This window comes from Drosophila obscura, unplaced genomic scaffold (assembly GCF_018151105.1).
Source record: "Drosophila obscura isolate BZ-5 IFL unplaced genomic scaffold, ASM1815110v1 contig_151, whole genome shotgun sequence".
In the NCBI taxonomy this organism is placed as follows: Eukaryota; Metazoa; Arthropoda; class Insecta; order Diptera; family Drosophilidae; genus Drosophila; species Drosophila obscura.
The window spans coordinates 1,627,938-1,649,072 of record NW_024542737.1 but is presented as its reverse complement, the minus strand read 5'-3'; the positions used below and the strand labels follow the sequence as shown (position 1 = coordinate 1,649,072).

Here is a 21,135-nt window from a genome sequence, read left to right as displayed (position 1 = left end):
CTGTGCGTGTGTCGGTATCTGCGCTTGTGTGCAACACTTGCTGATAAGATAAAGGGAAGCCAAAGCAGCACCAGCTACATCGACAGCGACAGAAACCGAAAAGCCACCCGAAACTTCTACGAGCTTTTCTTCCCCAAAACAAAAAACAAAAAAAACGGGATCGGATTCGGGATCAGCCCTGAGCTTGGACTGGACTGGGGCCTCATTCTATATTTAGGCTGCATGCCACATCGCATCGGGCTGGGCTGGAACTGGTTCCTCCAGTTTCCTGATAATCTGGGTGACGGCTACAGCCCCAACTCCGATTCTGCAGCGACCGTCTGATTTTCCTTTTCAGCGCCAAAAACAGAAAACAAAATGCACTCCTTCCTGGCCTGCCCTGCCCTTCCCTGCCCTGGCCTCCTCCGCCATACCAAAAAGCGATCAAAACTGCGCAGTTGCCCTGGAAACCGGTTAATTCTGCGACTGCCAGCCATACCATCCCATCCCGATTCGAGCCCTTTGCCATGATATTGACCAAGAGGCACAGCCAGGCCTGCCAGCCACTCCCCATTGGGGCGGCCGGACAGAAACTAAAAGTGCTAGACTCGTCATCCCAGGTCTGTCGGCCTGGCTAATGCACGCGAAAGCGGCAGTAAATCATTTAGCAACTATTTTGTTACAGACCGCAAACCCCGGACCTCCAGATCCCCGTACCCCACAGTCCAGATCCCAGATCCGACCGCAACTAAAGGAAACGACAACGCGCCGGCGCGCAGTCATCTTGGAAATGTCACGCATGCGCTGTTGGCATGCGCGTAATTGCGTTGAGGATGTGACGGCCAGAGGATGTCTGTCCCCACTACCCACTTCCAAGTCCCCAATCCCCCCTGTCTGGCACTACAATTTAATGAGCGAATAAGCCAAGAAATTGCATGGAAAAGAGCCCAAAGAATGGGCCTCGCCCCACCCCGTCCCGCAAACAAATAAATTATGTAATTGTGAATGAATGAAAGTGACATTAATTAAATATTTAACTGGTAAAAATTTAAGAAGAGCTTTTAATTGAGCTTTTAATTAAAGCTTATTTGTTGTTTTTTTCCCTATTAAATGTTGAAAAAATACCATATGAAAATTACAAAAATTTTACTTGAAAAACAGAACAAAAATACTGTAAAACGAGAAGGAACGTGTGAGTCGCTTCTGGGGGGACTCACTTATACCCGTACTCAGTCAGTATATACATTTTGAGTTATGACTTTTAGATTTTAGAAAAAAAAAATTTTACATTTTACATTTTTTTGCTACATATGTATCTACATCTAAATATACAATGTATATTCTACATCTAACATGTAGATTTACGTGTTCCATTTATTCTACATCTCCTCCGTGGGTTGCCGCGCACTGAACGCGGCAGAGTGTGCGAGCGAGTGGAAAATGAGTTGAGTTGTCGTTGGCTGGGGGGGGGGGAGCAACAGAAAATTTCTTCATTCTGGCTATAATTATGATCCGATCTGATTCAGATTTGGCAATCTGGTAGATATGGGCATCTCTACGATACTGCGTTTTTAGTTTTATCGTATCTTTAAAATTGTGCCTGCCACAGATTTTCGTCCTTTGTGGGGCGGAGGAAGCGGGGCGAAATTTTGAATACACTTGTAGCAGTGTGATATCACATGAGTTGGAAACCAAATTTGGTTACCCTAACTCTTATAGCTCTGGATCCAGGCTCTCAACAAGACGGACGGACGGACGGACGGACAGACAGACATGGCTATATCGACTCGGCTATTGATGCTGATCAGAATATATATCTTTATGGGGTCGGAAAATTTTCCTTCTCTGCGTTACACACATCCACTTTTACCACAAATCTAATATACCCCTTAACTCTTTTTTGAGTACGGGTATAAAAACCGTACCCCATAAAAACCAAAAAAAAAACGTTTGGCATTTTTTTGGTTATTTTGGGTTAAAAACTTGGCTAGTTTTCAAATTTTACATGTATTTTACAAAAATCGATCGAAAGGTATTAATTTGCCAGGAGCACCCTGTCAATACCTTCCACTTCCCGTTTTTATATTATTCAGCCAATTCTCCAACCATTATTGGAGACGAAATGTGGGAGCGCTGTGCTGTGCAGTGCTGAATGACTGATAGATGGCGGCAGTACACGCGTTTTCTGTTGCAACCCTGTCGCGCGTAGCAACATTTGGTACATGTTTGTAAGCAGTGCTGCCCATCATTGGGTACATTTTCAGTAGGCGCGAAGTTCAAATGTGTACCTAAATAATACTTGGGCGGGCATGCTGCTGCCCACTTGAAGCGCTTGGATCTTAAAATGAAAAATTTATTTAAGTTATGGAATTTCTACTGAATTTTCCATATATTTGTAATGGTCTTAATGGTCTGGCTGGGTCTGGGAAAGACCATAATTCCGTTGTAAACCCTATTTACAATCAAAGATGTGTAAGGGTGTAGGGTAATATTTGTAATGTTCTCTCCACCACTGACGAGCGTAACATAGCCAAGGCCCTTGATCAAAGCCTTTGATTGACCAGCCCCTGATCATTTTTGCGTTATTCTCACGCAATTGAATGGCGCAGACTTTTGTCAAAATCTAAAGGGCATTTAGTAGCTACCTTTTGTTTAATGACAACCCCTCTTGGGGTCCACGCTGTGGAGAGTCTGTTGATGCAGAATTAATTGCTGCCCAAACTGAAACCTTAAGGAACGAAAGCTGGAGCTAAGCGGATCTAAATGTTTACTTTTAATAGTAATATGCCCAATAACTATACACAATTTCGTTTCTATCATGGCCCTATGATACAGTGGTCTGTTCTGACCGATTCCTGCGATTGATCTGCCCATTCATGAGCTATGGGCATCAAAGCCCATGCAACCCCACACAGAATGATCCCTAATTGAGCCCCTATGTACATCGAGTCGAGTATCGTTTCGTAATGTAGGAATTGCCTTTTGCTCGGATATTTACAGTTGGCACTTGTCAACAGGAATCACCGTTATGCCGCTGCCAGGCCCCAGGCGGGTGGGGAGCGGACAGAGGGCACACAGAGAGCGGCGGGTATGGATGAGCAGAGCAGAGCAGAACAGAACAGAGAAAAGGAGTGGAGAGGAGAGAGCACGTGCCCATCCCATCACGATAACAGGCGCAAACAATTTGACAATTTAATGTGGCGACAATCAACCTGCAGAACACGGCAGAACACCGCAGAACAGGACTCACCTGAGCACAACTCGGCACTCGCTGACAACATTAGCCCTGTCCGTTCGAAGGGGGGGCCGAAGTCGAGTCGAGTCGGGTCTATAATTATAATTCCATTACCATTACCAGCGCGAAGGAGGCGCGAGCCACTCGTAAGGAGCAGGGCCCAAGGGGAGGAGAAAGAGACACAGAGACAGAGAGTGCAACAGGAACAAATTGGAAAGGTGCTACAGCCACAGATCCTACGCAGATCCTGTGTGCCCATCAAAGACAATTGAGTGGAGTAATTGCCGAACAAGACCAGGAACCAAAAGTCAGCCAGGCCAGGCCAGGCCAGCTCGCTCGCTCGCCCGATCGGCTAATGATGGCCAAGGATAATGCGGGCCCCGGCCCCGGCCTCGTGTTAATGTGGCCAATGCGCCGCAATGAGCAGGTGAATCGCACTTCGAACGTGGCATTCCCCCGAATGCGGAAGTATGCGCATTTCGTTTGATTTGCAGCGGATCCACATTTGATGGAATGTCGAAACCGAAGAACCCCCGTTCCGCCTGGCCAGCAAATTGGGATGCGGCTGCGACTGCGGATGCGAATGCGGAGAGCGGGACAGGGCACCACAGCTGCCAATCCGTTGCTAAACCACGTTTTATGAGGCACCAGCAGCAGCAGCCCCACCAGGTGGGGTCGACGCGCATTCGGCGATAAGAATGTCATAACACAAACTCCCAATTAACTACATCAGCGAGTGGAGGAGTAGCTGCAGCTTCGTCCACAGGTTAATCTACAGCTCCAGCGCCAGCTCCAGCTCATTTGCATCCAAGAGTTTCGAGGGCATGGGCATTCATCATGGGCCTCCTCGCAACACAACGGGTGACCAGGCAGGAGATACTCTTCGAGAGAGTGAGATGCAGAGAAAGAGAGAGAGAGAGAGAGAGAGAGGGGGAGGCGCTGAGCAGACAGACGTGTGGCGTGTTGGCTCCTGTAAGTAGTTAACTCTGACTTTTATTGCCGCACAGTCGATGGACCACCGAAGGGTCATTGGCTCTGGCCCCGCATCGAATCGAATCGGATCGAAGCGGACCGTACCGGGTCTCGTTTTGCGAAAGATCTCCGCTTCAAGTTCACACCCAGATTGGAGATTCATTTCCGCCCCTGAAGAGCCGGAGCCAGAGCCAGAGCCAGAGCCTGGGACCCAATCAATATACCCACAATAAAGGTTAATTATGTAAATGTCACACAGTTTTCTGCTGTAGTCTTCCCCTTCATCGTTGTCGGTCTATTTCGATTCCAATACCAATACCAATTCCAATTCCGATTCCGAAACGCGCTCAAAGCCCACAATTTAATGGTCTCTTCTGTGGAGGAAGGAGAAACATTTCAATTTTTTATTAGTTCACATTCGGTGTCTTAACCTGTTGTCTGTCGAGTCTGTCGAGAGCGTTCTAAATGAGAACATAACTGCTTCTGTTGCCGCTTGGCCGCTCTGTCTGTCCCTCAGTCTGTCTTGGCCAATTAACCCCTTGTTCCTTCATATATGTTGGCCCTCGCCCTGGCCCTGGCCGAACCCTGTCTTTTGCCGCTTTTTACGGTTTAATTGTGCCCACAGCCACAGCTACAGCCACAGACAAAACAGAGAAATCAATCTCGAATCTCGAAATGCGTTGACAACTCGGTCCCCGTCCCATTCCGTCCCGGGCCCAGACAGCTCAGATTGCGAGCGAGTCACCTCTGGAGGAGGCACCCGAGAGGTGCATTTAAGTGCACCTTTAGGAAATTAACGATAAAAAATTGCTTCATTTAACCAGGCAGCAAGCAAGCAAGCAACCAACAGCAATCCGGCACTAAAAACTAACAAACTGAGCGGCAGGGCAGCCACAGCCACAGAGCAGACAATGTCCGAAATTGAGAGCAGAAAAAGTGTCAGCAGAGAGAAAAGCAACGCAAGAGCAAGGGTTCGGGCGAGATCTTCCAAAGGCCAGAAGGCCATGCCCTAGAAAGCGGAAGCCCCCCCCTGACTCTGGAAAGGTTAGTGCCAGTGTGAGTGGATCCAGAAAAAAGCCCCAAACTATTACAAATATCTCTGGGGAATTGTTATCCCAAAGCAGACTTACAGATCCATAACTTTAGCCCATAGAATCCCAGTCCTGTATCTATTACAAATATCTCTGGGGAATTGTTATCCCAAAGCAGACTTACAGATCCATAACTTTAGCCCATAGAATCCCAGTCCAGTATCTGGGACTCTCCTTTCGCTCCCTAATTAATGACCATTAATTGTGCCGCATGCTGCTGTCAGCCATCTTAGCGGCAACCGCTGCTGCAACCCCCAATCCCCATCTGACATGATCCCATTCGATCCAATTCCATTCCCATCCCGATGCCCGATGTCGAGGCAATGTCAAACATTTGGATCTGCTAATCGCGTAAAACATAACACCATTACCGCCATAAAATAAATTTTCTGCCATAATATCTGTCGCGCAATACCGGGAGAAGGGCTCTAAGCCACGACGACGACAACAACGACGACGACGATTCAAGCAAACGACTGCAGCGACGACGACGACAGCAAACGACGACGACATCTTGTGTCCAATTCCGATTGCAATTTCCAATTCCTCAACAGGATTTTGATTTATGCCGAAATCGCGGAGAGCAAGCAGAGCGCACAAAAACCGAAAACACAAATCAAACGCAAACAGCGCGACGAAACATTGCAACAATCCATGCCCCGGCCAGCATGCGATGCCAGCCTCAGATTCAGCTTCAGATTCAGCTCCAGCTCGATCTCTGCCGACTGCCGGTCTATAGCTGCAGCAGCAGCAGCAGCTATACTCGTAGCTCCGCGCTCCCATGTTGGCCAAGTGCCAACAAAAAAGGCCAAAACGAGCGCGAAATCCAAACGCGAGCGGCGCGCGCGTTTTTTGTCGCGTCAAATGGCCCCAGCAAAAACGCCCCAAGATCCGTGGACCCACTGATGCCCTGATCCTCCCTGCTCTCCCGCTCTGCCTCATTGATATTTCGAGCGCGAGCGTATAAAAATATTCTGTTGTACCTTCGACTCGAATCCCGGCCGGCTCTGGGCTCTGAGCTCGGACTCAGAGCCCTGGCCTGCCCTGGCCTAAAAGTGTCGCCCGAGCGGGATCGTCGCGACGATCAGCGATCATCATCGATCCGGCGATCGATCTTGTCTGCTGTTCCCTGTCTCTCCCCTCTCTCCGCTCCCCTCTGCCCATGCTGCTCTGCTGTGCTTGCTGGTCGTTTTTTGTGCGGCTTCCCTGCTCCCAGTGGCTGTCAGTCATAGTCATGCCAGGGCATTCCAATCTGGCCATGATCAGGAGGCTTCTTTGGCTGATTCTGCATTCCTGGCCGTCAGTTTCCTTGCGCGCATCCTCAACGCCTTTTAGCATTGTTTATGAAGTGGAGGAAGGGCACTGCAGAGGAGTGCAGGATGCAGTGCAGGAGGATGCCAGGATGCGGAATCGCGGCACCGCCTGCACGTGATACAATTATGGCAGATTTTTTCCACTCCTCCATCCTGCGATCGGTTCGGTTTGGGTCGGGTCGGGGCCGGGCCGGGCCTATGCCTCTCGCATATTTAACGCGCTCTCCGCGGCACAGTTCTCCATTTTTTGTCGCGCTTTGCATAACTTAAGGCTGCCGCAATTGTTGCGGCAATTATTTTTAGCCAGCTCCCTTGCCAGCTGATTTATTGGTGGCATATTCAGAGTAGCCACCGATCTCGTTGGCTGTGGCTGTCGCTGCTGCTGCGGCTGCTGCTGGGAAAGTTTTTCGCAACTTCACACCTCATCCAAGTCCGACGGCTGCTCCCCAGGCGGCGGCCTGCTTATGAATTCCGCTCACAGTGCCACAGCTTCGACTCCGATTCCGATTCCAATGCCATTTTCAGAGGCAGAGCCACAGTCACAGCCACAGCCAGTGGCAGTTCCATTGTCGCCTCTTCGAGTGCTCGTCGTCTCCTGCCACCATCGCCACCACCGCCGCTGCGGGCGATCGATAGTTATGGTCGTGTCAGACATCCTGTAATTTTGCACTCGCCGGCCTCTCGCATCTTGCATCGCGCGGCATCTGCCCCCATCCCCAGTTGCAGTTCCCATTCTGCTCTCCAGCTTGTTGCAACTTGTTGACACTTCATTGGCGCGCAAGTTAATTAAGGGGGAGCTCACTGCCCCTGCCCCTGCCACTGCCACTGAGACGAGACAGAGACAAGAGACCAGAGACCACCAGGGGGGCAAAGCACTTCATTTACTTGGATACAGAGACTTTATTTTATTTAAAATTTAAATACGGTATTTATGTAGAATTACAGATACTTGGGGGAGGGGTGTGGGATACTGGGGGGACTACTGGGCTACTACTGCTACTATCTATCTATATACAGGGCTGAAACTGGGACGTTGAGACATTGAGACTCTCCTCCTTCTTAGTTGACGACCTCCACGCTGCAGTCCTCCTCCTCTTCCTGCTGCTCGTCCTCCACCTTCGTGTCCTCTGGCAGGAGGATGGTGGTGCGAGGACTCGTCTGCAGCACCACATCGTCGGAGGAGCCGTCCTGGCTGCTCTCGCACGAGCTGGAGGAGAGGCACTCCAGGTGCTCGCTCCGCCGCTTCCCCTCCAGCAGACTCGCCTGCGACTCGCCTTTGAGGCGCATCCGCTTCTCCGGCTTCTTCAGCAACTCTTCGATGGAGTAGGGGTTCCGCTTCCGGCTGTGGCTGTGGCTGTTGCTGTGGCTCAGCAACTGTCCCCGGGCCGCGCTCAGGGAGAGTGCTGCCGGCGAGGACTTGCCCGAATCACAGTCGCTGAGGGCGTCGCCGGTGCCGCCGGGCGTCGACAGATCAATGGAGCTCTCCGACTTGGTGAATCCCCCGCCATTGGATGCTCCGCCTCCGACTGCCGCCACCGCCGCTGCGGCCGCAGCCATGCCGTGGGGCAGATAGCCACCGCCGTAGGGCAGGAACTGGGCCCCCGTGGCGGCCGCCTGGGCCTGCATGTGCGCCTGCGTGTAGTACAGCAGCGAGGGGTTCCACAGCCAGTGCTTGTGCAGGGCCGAGTAGCTGAGATCCAGGCCCCCCAGCTGGCTGGACACCGACATCCCCCCACCAGACACGCTCGCACTCAGACCGTGTCCATGTCCGTGTCCGTGTCCATGTCCATGTCCATGACTGGGTGGCAGCTTGGGAGCGGGCTTAAGCGGTAGCTCCCCTCCGGCGGGGGTCATCATCATCGATGGGTGCTTTGCGTAACGTCCGCCGGTGGGCGTGGCTGTTGCCGAGGGCGGGGCATTGGTGACCGCTGGTGTCTGTGTCTTGGGCGAGTGGCTGTTGTTGTTGTTGTTGTTATTGGGGCCTCCGTAGAGCTGCGAGGGCGTGGCATAGCCAGCTCCTGGTCCACCCGGTCCTCCGCCTGCCGCCTGATGGGCCGCCGCCGCTGCAGCGGCAGCCGCCGCATTCTGCTGGCTGGAGGTCATCTCGTCCGTCCAGAGGCCGCTGTTGCGCAGGATGCGGTTGATGGAGCTGATGGACGGCACGGAGCTGGGATCGCAGACGCGCTGCTGCTGCAGCTGCTCCCGGATCTCCCACGCGAACATGCCACTGTTCTCCTCCTTCAAGCGGATGATCTTCTTCACGACTGTGGGCGTGGCCACTTGCTAACAAGATAGAGTGAGAGAGAGAGAGAGAGGGGGATTGATAAGATATATTTGCGGATATAAAAGATTTCTACTATAAGAACTTCTCCATTGTGACTTTCAAAGAACAAATATTTGTATCCGATAAGTGGATCGTGGATCAGCCCCTGTGCATCAGCCCCTCTGTCTCTGTGGGCCCCCCATGGAACGAGGGAACGAGGGAACGATTAATTGCCGTGAAATTCGATTGTGCCATAAACTAAACCAAACTAAACTAAGTTTAAACCTTCGCTTCAGGGCGCAAACAATTGCAAAAATCTGCACACTGCACACTGTCGGCCACGCCCCTTTTTAGCTGTCATGTTCAGAGATTTGCATCGGACTGCACTGTGCCACACAGACGCTGCAAGGTGTTCCCCCTTTGTGGCATATGTTAATTTGTTGTGGAGAGTATGATGGGGGACGGGATGGGACTTGGAATGGGAATGGGAGCCTGCCACGAGTAGTCGTGTCCACCGGTGGCGCCTCCGCTCCTCACGTGTGACGCGGCAATTCATTAAAAATTCATAAATACGCTTAAGGGTATGCCCCTGCCACGGGAGAGAGATCTTATCGGCCATCTACACGCGCGCACTGGCCCTTAGTTCTGACGGATATAACATGGGTCTGGGCCTGGGTCTGGGCCCTGGGCCCTGTGTCCGGAATAGAGACCGCATTACCCCTGGCAGTGCCGAAGGGTGAATGGGAGTGGTGGAGGGGGGGTGGGGTGGACTTTATTGACCCAGCGTAGGTGTTAAATGCGCGTTTTGTTCGAGCGAGTGCAGGCGGTTATTGAATCACCATGTAAGTGGGTGGATGGGGATCCACCCCCTCTCCCCCCTTACATCTAGTGGGTGAGGGGAGTACACTCGTGTACATTGTGCACTTTGTGGGCGTTGCAACTACCGTTAATTAGGCGTTCTGTGCTGTCGACAAACATCGCACCTGAACAACTGTTTGTGTAGGCAGCAGGAGGGGGAGAAGGCGAAGAAGAACCAGGAGTATGAGTTTGGATGGTATCGTATGGGTCGTGATTCGTGCTTATCGCAATAGTGGATTCCACTATCACCAGAGAGGGAACTATCATCATTCTGGGGACATGGCATTGTCGTCACTTGTATACCGGGTACGGATGCCTGTGTCTGTGTCTGTGTCCGTGAAGTGGAGCAGCTTAAACGGTAGCCACGCACTTGATTGGGCGTGCGAACCCGCCAGCTGACGACCTGGAGAGCAGCCCCAGGGAAAGCGTGCTCCGCTGGGCTTATCATCGGGTATCGAGCAGCAGCAAACGAGATTGATTTGTTGCGCCTCCTCCCACACACACACACACACAGGCACACACACACTGAAACGACCCTCAGTCAACCATAAAAGCTGTCACCATAGACCCATCATCATCATCATCATCCAGCCATTCCCTCCATCCGCCCATTCCCTCCATCCGCATGGTAGCCAAAACATGTAAACTATCTGTCGGTTACCATCCTCAACTTATCTGCCTTTCTGTGCGTGTTTCTGTGATACTTTATGGATTTACTGCTGTGCGTTTGATTTTTATATAATCGTTTGTTGATTTCATGCCCAACCCTCTCGCCTGCCCGCCTCCTACGCCCACCTGGAGACCACATGTGGCTTTGCCACGGCCCAGCACTCACCTTGGTCTTGCTGCCACCAATGGATCCCGGTCGTATGGAGCCCGTCTCGTAGAATCGCGTCAGTATTTTGGAAACGCAACCTGTCCGAAAGGAGATCAAGAGAAGTGGCTGTAGTGGCAGGACTCGGGACTCCCTCTGCTGCTCGGCTGCTCTGCAGCGGACACTTACCATGAGAGACCAGCAGCTGGCGGGAGATATCACAGGGCCGGACGCCGCACAGGGCCAGATCCACGATCCGGCGGCGGACGCAGTCCGGCAGGGGACGTCCATTGACAAAGACGCCGCCCAATTGATTGACACCAGCTTGACCTGGAAGTGAAGGAGGATTCTCATTAGATTCGCATTCGATTAGCATCAGAGAAGACAGTCTCCTGCCTGCCTCAAGCTGCTGTGGCTTTCCCCCCTTCCCATTCTCTGTGGGGGGGAAACATTTGCATAGCAAACATTTGGAATTTACGAGTGCTACGCGTACATGTTCCTAAGCCCCAATAAACCGCACAAAAGCCCTGAAAGATTTACAATAGCCACAGACACAGCTACGAGTCCCCGCCCTTCCATCACCCCCTCTGCTGGCTTGGCTAATCTTGGGGCCCGTGCCCACGATCGTAAAGGCTGCTGTCGCGAGCGTACGACGAGTACTCGTAGTACTCGTAATACTCGACTCCACTCCACTCCGCTCCACTCCCGTAATAGCCGTATCTTCTGGTGTGGCACTTCTTTTGGATAAACGCTTTGTCTTCGTTGGATTTCTGGGAGATCGCATCTGGGGCTTTCATTTTGGGGACACCACTCCGACCGAAGTCCGAGCTCATTAGCGGGTTATGCGATAGCCAGACACTCGACTCGAGACTCACCTGTATGTGGCATGATTGAAAGGCTGAAGAAATCGATTCCCGGCGTCGTCGTCGTCGTCGTCGTCAACAATTCAATCCAAGAGTGATTCGTCGCTGCCTCCGTCAAGTATTTTGGTTAAGTTCCTCTGCCGCTTCTGCTTCTGCTGCTGCTGCTGGTTGTTGTTTAGTTAATCGCTGAATTTTAATCAAATTTCAAGCAAGAACGCCATAAAAACGCTTTGATGGATGTCGTCGTGGTCGCTGGCTCTCTGCGCTGGCGCAGCTATTAGGATTGCTGCCAGATGCTGATGCTGATGCTGGGGATACAGATGCTGGGGATACAGATGCTGCTGCTGCTGTCTCCCTCCTCAGACGGCGGCGGCCCACTCTCCGAAAAGTTTTTACGGCTTCCACGAAATCGCTGCTCTCCGCTATCCGCTATCCACTCTCCCGCTCTCCACTCACCGCTCTACCGCTCTCCACTGTGCACTCTCCAGGCTGTGGCCAGAACTAAACCGAACCGAAGAACAGTGAAAATCTAGTAAGGAAAATACATAAAACTTAATTATTTTATAAAACTACTACGCGGGTCGGTTCGGAATTTAATGTGCAGTGGTTTATGTGCTCAATGGCCATGTCCACTGGCCACTGGCCACTGGCCGGGGCCGGGGCCAGGGAGTTACCTTACCGGTGGTAAGGAGTGGTGGTGGTGGCACCACGGATCGGATCGCTTGCACCATCATCATCCACTGGGGAGTAGTATCTCAAATTAGCTGCTTATCAGGCACATTCTCGACGCAGCGTGAACTGCTGGCCCATTAGGACTGTGGCAGGGGCAGGGGAATGGGAACCTCCTCCCCGTTGCATGTGACAGCTACTACCCGTACACATCCACACATGTATATGTATGTATATACGTGTATATATGCAAATGCCCCGGCGGTAACAATTAAAATGAATTTTGGCCAATTGCTCATTTCGTTAAATAACGTGGCCCAAAAGGAGCCGAGCCAGAGAGATATGCAAATGGGCTTTCAGCGACGGGTTTGCTGCTGCTGCTGCTGCTGCGGCGGGTGGTTTCCGCTTCCTGTCGCTGTCGCTGGAATGAATCGGGCCAGGATTCGAGCCTGTCGCCAGCCTGTCAGAGGCATGAAAACGCCTGAGAGGCCTGAAGAACCGTATAAATCAAAAGTGTAACTGCTCTTATACCGCCTCCCCCTCCCACTCCCAACGGCAGTCCACACTTTGTCATGGCCATGTTATTATGGAATTCACATTAGATTTAATTGCAGAGTCCTGCCGTGGTCCTGGGTCCCTGGGCCCTGGACCCTGGTCTCGGGATACTTTTAAGCTCGTAAAATCCCCCCTGGAATGGCGCGTGTACACACGCACCACATACCGTACTCCCCCCCCCGGTTGTGACTCTGACTCTGAAATTAAGTTGTTCATTAGGTTTTTTGGCTGTCGACGGTTCTGTTCCGAGTTCTCCAGTTCTCAGTGGTTTACCGCCGCTCACCGTCAAACGGGAAACTCGTGCTGGCCGTTAAGGCCATAAAGTTCGCAGTTGGCTCTTTGGCTTTGGCCTGGGGCCTAAGCTTAGACCGAACCGCGATAAGGACTCCATTCCATTCCACTCCATCTCCATCCACACTTTTGGCCGAAACTCTCATGTAGAAAGCAAAATAGACATTTCGGCCAAAACCAATTTAGATGCAATGAGAAAGGGTTAATTTCCCTCTCCTCTCTGCCCTCTTCGACTTGGCGTGCCGCCTGGCTATTTAGCTGGAAATGAGGCCCTAATCGAGGCCAATGAGCACATGAGCAGTCAAGCGGTTCTACCCCTGGATTGGGCCAGGAATAAAACAAAATTGCGACGCTTCTTGGGTATACTTCCCACTGATAAGCCCTTCTAGGAGCTTATCAGAAGATAGATCAGAAGATTTAAAAGAAAAATCCGCCTTCTGTGGGATATAGTTATCTGCAGATGCCATGGCTGCCATGGATTAATATTCTCACTCGATTCGAGCCTGTTCTCATGGTTTAAATATCAGTGAAAAACCTTTGGGTGGGAATATGTTTGAAGTTTGGTCATGAAAATCTCATTCTGAACAGAACTTTGTCCGTGGATATAGTATTCAGAGCCGGTTAGGGAACTTTTCTGGAGAAATCAGACTACTTGCTACCGTCCAGCGGGGTGCACGAGGAGGAGGAGGATGAGGAGGAGGAGCATACTCTTCAGGGGGCACTCTTGAATGGCCCGTAAGTCTCAATTAGCCTGCGTGCACATGTCAAGCGTAACACAGACATAAAAACCGATAGAAATTAGTTAAACATACAATAATTTAAATCGTGCGATTACCGAAAGTGGAACCGACAGGTTGGCCGAGCTTCTGTTTCGGATCTCCAGACCCCGGGAGCCCCACTGCTCGATCGATGAAGAGCAATCTGTGGGTTGCTGCATCGGGGACTGGGGCTGGGACTGGGACTGTGGCTGGGACTGACTGGGGCTACGGCACTAACAGCCGCTAATTAAAATAAAAAAATTATAATAAAACGTACGCTTCACAATTTGAATATGATTAGCTATGGAGCAGCGGCTCATGCTCTTTCTGGACCACAGAGCAGACAGTCCACCGGCCACCTTCTGGATTTTAAGTAAGTTGTCCAGCGGCTCGTTGGGATAGAAAGCTCCGAAAAATCAATGAGCCATAATGGCCATAATGGCCACTGGTCGAAGACCGAAGATCGAAGACGGCATGACAGAGAATTAATTAGCATATGATTTTTGGCTATTGTCGCTCTGGGGGCCTCCGTCTGGGGCCTCCGTGGGAAAACTGACAGAGAGAGAGATGATTCGATGACCAGATCGTAGATCAAATGAGTTATCCGCGTGCGGCGGAAGTTCAATTGTGAATTGGATGGTGAGGGGATTTTGGATTTTTGCAATGCAAATTCACTCTGGCAACGGCTTCTCTCAAAGGTGGAAATCGGAGCAGTATCCGTCCGGTGGCATCATCTACTCCAATATTCATTCATGGCGGAGACAGAAGTTTTGGCTTCGCTCCGTTCCGTACCGTTAGATTGTCGTTCATTAAGAAATAAGCCCAAGCCCCAGTCCGATCGGCGGACAGGCGGACAGGGGAGACAGAACTGAGCGATGTGTTGAACACGATAAGCAAATATCATTATTAAGCCTTTCAAACAAAGCCGCAACCTGATCGCGAGACTCGACTCGACTCGCCTCGATTTAATGATTTAGTTATACTCGTCTGGGAGATCCGATTGGGCATCCGAATTATGCGCAAACAAATTGATTACGATCGTTTATGGTGGCCATTATGGGCAGGTCAGGTCTTAATTGAGTCTCCAATAAGTCATCGCCGTTATCTTTTGTCCAGTGTCTGAACAGCAGGGAGGAGAGGCTTTCCAGAGTCAAAGAACAGAAGGACAGAACCCTCAGAGGGGAGACTTCTCACTCACCTTCTTGTGAGCACTCGAGGCAGAGAGAAATCCACTTGGATGTATTATGGTAATCCGTTTAGCACTTCACAACTTCACTTTCCGCTTGAGTTTCAGACACAGAGGCAGATGCAGATGCAGATACACTTGTTTCAGCGGGGGCTTATCCTGGCAAATCAGTCAGGTGTTGGTCTCGCGACGGCTAGCGTTTGCTCTTGGGTACATCGGGTTTTGTGTGTTTCGGTTTTGTGTGTGTTTCGGGGAGTATCGCGTCGCGGCGCACCTTGTCACTCGACCGTCAAAATTTCGACTAAATGCACGCGAATCGCGCTGCCAGCGCATCGATCATTTGTGTAGAGGAGTGGCGGCGCCCGTGGTCCATCAGCCAGCGCTGGCTACTGAAACCCCAGCAGCAGCACCAGCAACAGCGCCGTCGCACACAAACAATACCAACACGAAGGCCCAAAGCGAAACTGAAAACCCACCACGCACACACCGAAAGATTCTTTCACGGCCTCACGGACGGAACGTTTTTCTGGTGTAACCGGTTTTTCACGGCACCGCCGGCCGCCGCTGTCCCAGCCCCCAAATCATCTGCGGGCCAATGAGCGTGCAACATCGGTGCGCATGCGTCTCCCGCTGCGGCGCGAGCTCTGCCATTGGTCGAGCCCATGGACTGTGGCTGCTTCGCTGCGATGAGTCCCCCAGAGGCCACTCGACCGCGCACAGTGGAAACTAGAGAAGAATCTTTCTCTGAAAGTTGAATGGATTGGAAATGGAAATGGAAATGGCACCAAAAGGGATTTCATGGATCCCATTGACCTTTGGGAGAAGGACTAATTAAATATGCTGGGTAATGACTAAAAATAATCCCAATTTGGGTTACTTCTGATAAAATAATCTAAAGAATTGAATTATTTCTGTATTTTGGAGTCCGATCGCTTGCCTGCTTTTCTGCTGCTTTTGTCCCACTGTGCACAGTGCATGACGACTGCCTGGCCAGGCCGTCCTTCGTTCTTTCGTTGAGAAGCGCTTCCTAGGGGTAGTCGATGCCGTAGAGCGTTGCGGCAGCGTAGCCGTATCCGTTGCCGTTGCCGTTGCAGCGGCGTTCCGGCCAATCGGCAGAGGCAGAGGGCAGCGTCGCACATCCGTAGCTGCAGCTGCAGCCGCATCCCCATCCACATTCACATCCCAACCCGAACCCGAACCCGATCCACAATGTGACACAGCATTGGGCATAGCCGTTACCCTGGCGAAACAGCCACAGCTACGGCCACAGCTACGGCTTCCGACTTCCGCCCTTCCGCCTGCCTGCTTCCCTGTGAGGGTGGGGTGGGGTGGCTCTTGGCATGGGTGGCTGGCGTTAAGTAACGCTTGGCAGTGGTGCCTGCCGCAAGCGTTAATTGAATTCGACAATTGTCGGCTGTGGCATTCACAATCGAAAATGAATTTCCACAGCGACTGGCGCTGAAAGATAAAACTGTCATTTTGCTTGTTGATTGTCAAGCCACGAGGGAGGGAAGAATGGAAGGGACAAGGCAGGGTGGTGACAGGGAGTAGGTGGTATATTGATCCACAGAAATTAGTTATTTCTTCTTTGAGGAATGCGAACTGCGGAATTCGGCATGACAACGAGCCGATCCTGGAGCAGTGTCCTGTGTTCTGTGATGGCTAAGCGCCATGGCCCTGGCTGAACGGGAGTGAACCCCTTTTGTAGCCGCGTGGCACATGCAAATCCACTTGCCACCAAAAACCACAAAAACCTGTGCAAAAACATGCAAAATTCTTAGGCCCGAGGCCCAAGGAGTGGCCTGGCAGGTCAGCGGCGGGGGGGTGAATGCTTGGCTGGAACTCCTGCTCGGCAGAGATAAAACTGTCACAAAGGTTGGGGGCACAATGCCAGCCATCGCCAGCCAGCCAGCCAGCCAACAGCTTGTCCTGGTCCTCATCCTCGTCCTGTGCTCATCCCGGGCACAGACAGGCCTTCTCCTCGACACGACACTGATAGCAGCTGCTGCCCGACTTTTCCCATGCAACCAAGCGCGGCATAATAAGATCAAGCGAGTCAGCCGTGCGTGGTGGCATCAACACACTCTCTGGCACGAGGACCTGACACTGGTACTGCTACTGGTACTGGTCCTGGGCCCACCCATCATGCAACGCCCAACGCCCAGTTAGCTTGTACATCACTCCTCCCTCTCTGCCGCTCTCTCTCGCTCTCTCTCTTTCTCTGCGTCCGTGTGTCTTGCTCTATCTGACAAGGCGATTATGTGACCAAAAGCCCTTTCAAGTGGCAGCAATTACCCAAACCCGGAGTCACAACCGGAGCCCAAAGCGACCTACGCCCCAATTAAGGCACACACACAAATCTGTGTGGGAAGTGCGTTTAGCAGGGCATTTTAGAGGAGTGAAAGCATCGAATATGGGATACCCATATACCCAATAATACTACATATATGTATGTAGGTATAGGGATATATCCATGTTGAGAGTTGTGCCAGGACTGAACTTGATCTATCTCTTTCCTGATCCACATATATATGTAACCTTCGGTTCATATTCCGCTATACCATTCACAATATACGGCTAAATATATTTGGCACTATCCGTATGGTACATATATGGAATATTTATCATGTATTTTGTGTTGACATTATATAGATTTATCTATCTATCCATCCATACTCTGATTACATAAGGTTTTCCCTTTCTTTCCCATTTGGTCTGATATACCCTGCGACTTTTACGGGAGGGCACTCAAATGAGCAACGGAAATGGGAAGTTTGGCTTTGCCCTTTCAGGGTTTCAAGGGGGTGGCGCAATTGTAATGAAAAGGGGGCTGGGCAATCGGCTTAACTTCTTCCGATTGACTTGGTTTTCGACGCGCCCTCCGTCCGTCCGGCGATCGCTATCGCTAAACAGGAAAACTTACACTCGCTTATATTGTAATTGAAATGGAATCCACTCCACTCCACTTCTGCAGCTATCTCTCCTGTGTATCTCCGGGATGAGCGGAGGGGATAGCAGAGAGTCGAGAGTCTTCTGCGGGGAAGCGACACCCACATCACTTTTTGCCACAATCAAAATCGAAATTCAAATTTAAATTCAGCTCAGAACACCGCGCCACAGGCGACGCATTCCTCGATGCGTGCCCCCAGCTCATCATTATGAGAGGCAGCGAGGAGGATGCAAAAAACCAAGACAGAAGCTGCCTCGGCTCGTGCCTGGGGGCTGCCGATGGGTCCAGGGACCCGGGTCTTGGGTCTCGGCTCCCGTCTGCGTCTAGATTTCATGGTCCATTAATGAGCGGTGTCCGCCGCTGGAATTCGCCTGGGAAGCGCACAAAAAGTTTAATTCGCTGGCGTGGGCGCCCTTCTAAGGGGAAATTAGCTGCTCGAACTTTGCACAAATTAGTTGCTGTTGCTGCTGCTGCTGTTTCTACTGCTGCTCCTTTTTGCAGAGAGGGTCAAGAATATCAAGAGTATCTTTTCTAATTGCAGGGGCGGCCTAATTGAGGGTTCTCTTGCTTTCGCTGCCATCGCTCAGTCGCTCGGTCGCTCTGTTGCTCTGTGCCTCTCTGGTCCTTGCAATCAGCAGATGCAAGCGGTTCCCCTGAAAATTGTTCAACAAAAAGAGGCCCAAGAGGATGGAGTAGGGCAGAGATGGAGGATTTCTGTGTGCGGGTCGCCAAATTGGCGCAGGTTACGCATGTGCCTCAAATCATGAGCATTGCTGCAGCACTCTGCCACGCGATGATGGATGCAGTCAGGCAGGTTGCAACGCAGACTCGCCTCTCGCCTCACGATGCACCTTGCGTCGGGGACACGCGTGGCAGGGACAGACAGACAGACAGACAAATACCCTGACAGCAAAGGGCCAAAGACAATCGGGCAATTTTGTTAACAGTTGCCGCCAACAAGGACAAGGCCGATAAGATAAAAGTCCTTAGGACTATCCTCTGCAATATCTCGCTCGTCTAGGAGCGTCTAGGAGCTAGCTGCGCTGCCTTTCCCTTTCGTGCCACAGTTGTAGGCGGACTGCTGCACGCGATTTTCGAGTGCCATAAAAACCCCGAGAAGAACTAGGGCACAAGACACACAGGACAGAGGACACAAGACGAGTGGCATGTCAAAGCCAATTAATAAAAACGCAATTTCCACAAATCGAAATTTTTATAGACTTTACAGGGTTTTATTGATCCATCTAGGACATTCCACACCTGCACCAGGGGCCAGGGGCCAGGACCCCTGCCCACAGGACCAGAGTCCAGACCAGGTTCGGGGTCGGATTGGGCGGGCAGATAAGCAAAATGAGCAATTACAAGAGAGGACTTGACAGGACTGGCCGACGCGACGCGACGCATTTTCTCACATTAAGAGACGAGCAGAGTCCTCTGCTGGCCCTGGCCCTGGCCCCGTCCTCCGCTCCACTGAACCCTGACACTGGGAAAATGGCCGACACCCAGATGTGGAGGGAGATGGAGAGACTCGACTCTACTCTCTCCCTGGTGGAAGAAGGGTGAGTCCCGGCCCAAAGTTTGCGTGTGCCACAGGGGGCAGGAGGAAGATGGCAGAGAAGGAGCCGAAGCAGGACCTTTGCTTGCGATAAATTAAATGTCTGACATAATTATGGCCAAATTGAAAAAGAAGGAAAGGAGCGCAGGAACCGCTAGGAGACAAAGCAGCAGGAAGGGAAAGACCAAAAGCGAAAGGACTCTGCCGTCGAACAGGACATTTATTGTGCCATAAAAACTGAAATTATTTGATCAAACACAATAAACACGACGACATCGAGGCGCAGCTCAAAGCCGCTGACAGGCTAATGATAGGATTGGCCAAAAGAATATATATAGGGATATTCCCCAAAGTTTGGGCCTCCAAATCAATTGGGGCCTTCCTGGAAGTCTTCTGTCTAAAGGATTGGGCTTCTGGAACTCTCCGAACTCACCTTCTCCTCTTTCCCTGCTTGGGAAAGATGCCCCCATTCGGGGGGCTCCTGGAGCTGTGTGTGAACTTCCCGAACTTCCCGAACTCCCCGAACTCCCCGAACTCCTCTTGTAATTATGGTTTTTATGGCTCGCAACGCCTCTGGAAATCGGCCAACACACATCATAGAATCAAAATCAATTATACGCTTGTCTATGCCATCCTTGGCTTCAGCTTCAGCTAAAGCTTCCTCTTGCCTGAGCTAAACTGAGCTGAGCTGAACTGAACTGAAGTGAAGTGAAGCCAGTTCCCATTGCCCATTGCCCATTGCCCAATGCCCAATGCCCAATGGCCTATACCCAATGCCAAGTGCCGAGTCCAAGCCAGCAAAAGTGTTAAAATAATCGTAAAACTTTGCCACTTCGAGGTGGCTGTTGCATCGTTGCAATCGTAAACCGAAAATGCGGAAAGCGTTTGCCGTCCATCGCTCTGCCTAAATGCAATATTTTTACGATGGCCCAGTGCCTCTTTGACTGTTGTTGTGTCCCTCTCGGAGACCCAGTCCCTCTGTACCCCCCCTGTCTCCATCGGCATCTCCAGATCCAGGCTCAATGATCATTCGGTTCGTTGGCCCCTTTGGCGGTGGTCGCCGCTTCGCTGGATCCGCCGCTGGTCCGCTGATCTGACTCTGGCAGGCAAGAGCCAAAAGTCAAATACGGTAGCTCGACTAATTGAAAAATTAAAGTCCAGTACTTGAGAGTACGAGTGCTTTGTGTGGCACCGCCCACCGCCCCATCCATCCATTCATCCAACCATCTATCCATCCATCCGTCCGTTCATAAATCTTGCGGCATTCCTGCACCCAGTATCCAGTGCCCATCGGCCCATCGGCCCATTGCTCATCCAAATGGTCATCGAGTTAGGCAATGCCTCTGGGGTCAAGTTTGGCTAGTTTCTCCCCCTCCCATGCCACCGCCCCTGCCCAGTCTGATCAGCCGCCTCTGTCAATGCCCCCACTCCATGCCCCAGCTACAGCTGCAGCCTAATGTGGCAGTCTGCACACCTTGCCACAGACACTTTAGGGAGGAGGCAAGCCAACCTCCCCGAATCCCGGCTGACAGGCAGAGGCTGCCGGGCAGCGATTATCGGATCGAAGGTAAACACAGGTTCTGCACTGCCCAATCTGTAATGCTGCCAAAAATCACTTCTGGTTTTTGCCCCCGATCCCTGATCGACGCGTCGACGTTCTTCGATCTGCGATGGTCGTCTGCCTGTCGTGTGTGCAGCTGCAGCGATCCCCGAATGCAATTTGCGAGCAAGGGAGAGCATCGGATCGGATCGGATCGATCCTACCGAGCCTCACGAGAGCTTA

The 21,135-nt window shown here is 51.6% G+C and overlaps 3 protein-coding genes across 3 annotated transcripts in view; 2 read left to right on the top strand and 1 right to left on the bottom strand.

The window, feature by feature from the left end:
- Window positions 1-21,135, top strand: part of LOC111077086 — a 63,719-nt gene that overhangs the window by 23,960 nt on the left and 18,624 nt on the right. The gene's annotated exons all lie outside the window — the stretch shown is intronic.
- LOC121403864 lies at window positions 349-967 on the top strand. Its single transcript, XM_041591883.1, has 2 exons — window positions 349-599; window positions 665-967. The coding sequence occupies exons 1-2, from the start codon at window positions 507-509 to the stop codon at window positions 899-901; spliced, it is 330 nt and encodes a 109-aa protein (XP_041447817.1). The 5' UTR covers window positions 349-506; the 3' UTR covers window positions 902-967.
- On the bottom strand, window positions 7,626-11,437 carry LOC111077088 (paired box pox-neuro protein). Its single transcript, XM_022371233.2, has 4 exons — window positions 11,401-11,437; window positions 10,715-10,855; window positions 10,547-10,626; window positions 7,626-8,873 (listed from the first exon to the last, which is right to left on the bottom strand). Exons 1-4 carry the CDS (start codon window positions 11,411-11,413, stop codon window positions 7,650-7,652), a joined length of 1,458 nt encoding a protein of 485 aa, XP_022226925.2. The 5' UTR covers window positions 11,414-11,437; the 3' UTR covers window positions 7,626-7,649.

Coding starts and splice junctions, on each gene's coding strand:
- LOC111077088 (XM_022371233.2), bottom strand. Junction 10,627..10,714: donor CCAGCTGCTGGTCTCTCATG/GTAAGTGTCCGC, acceptor CCTTTCGGACAG/GTTGCGTTTCCAAAATACTG. Junction 8,874..10,546: donor TTGGTGGCAGCAAGACCAAG/GTGAGTGCTGGG, acceptor CTATCTTGTTAG/CAAGTGGCCACGCCCACAGT.
- LOC121403864 (XM_041591883.1), top strand. CDS start 507: ATGATATTGACCAAGAGGCACAGCCAGGCCTGCCAGCCACTCCCCATT. Junction 600..664: donor TGCTAGACTCGTCATCCCAG/GTCTGTCGGCCT, acceptor ATTTTGTTACAG/ACCGCAAACCCCGGACCTCC.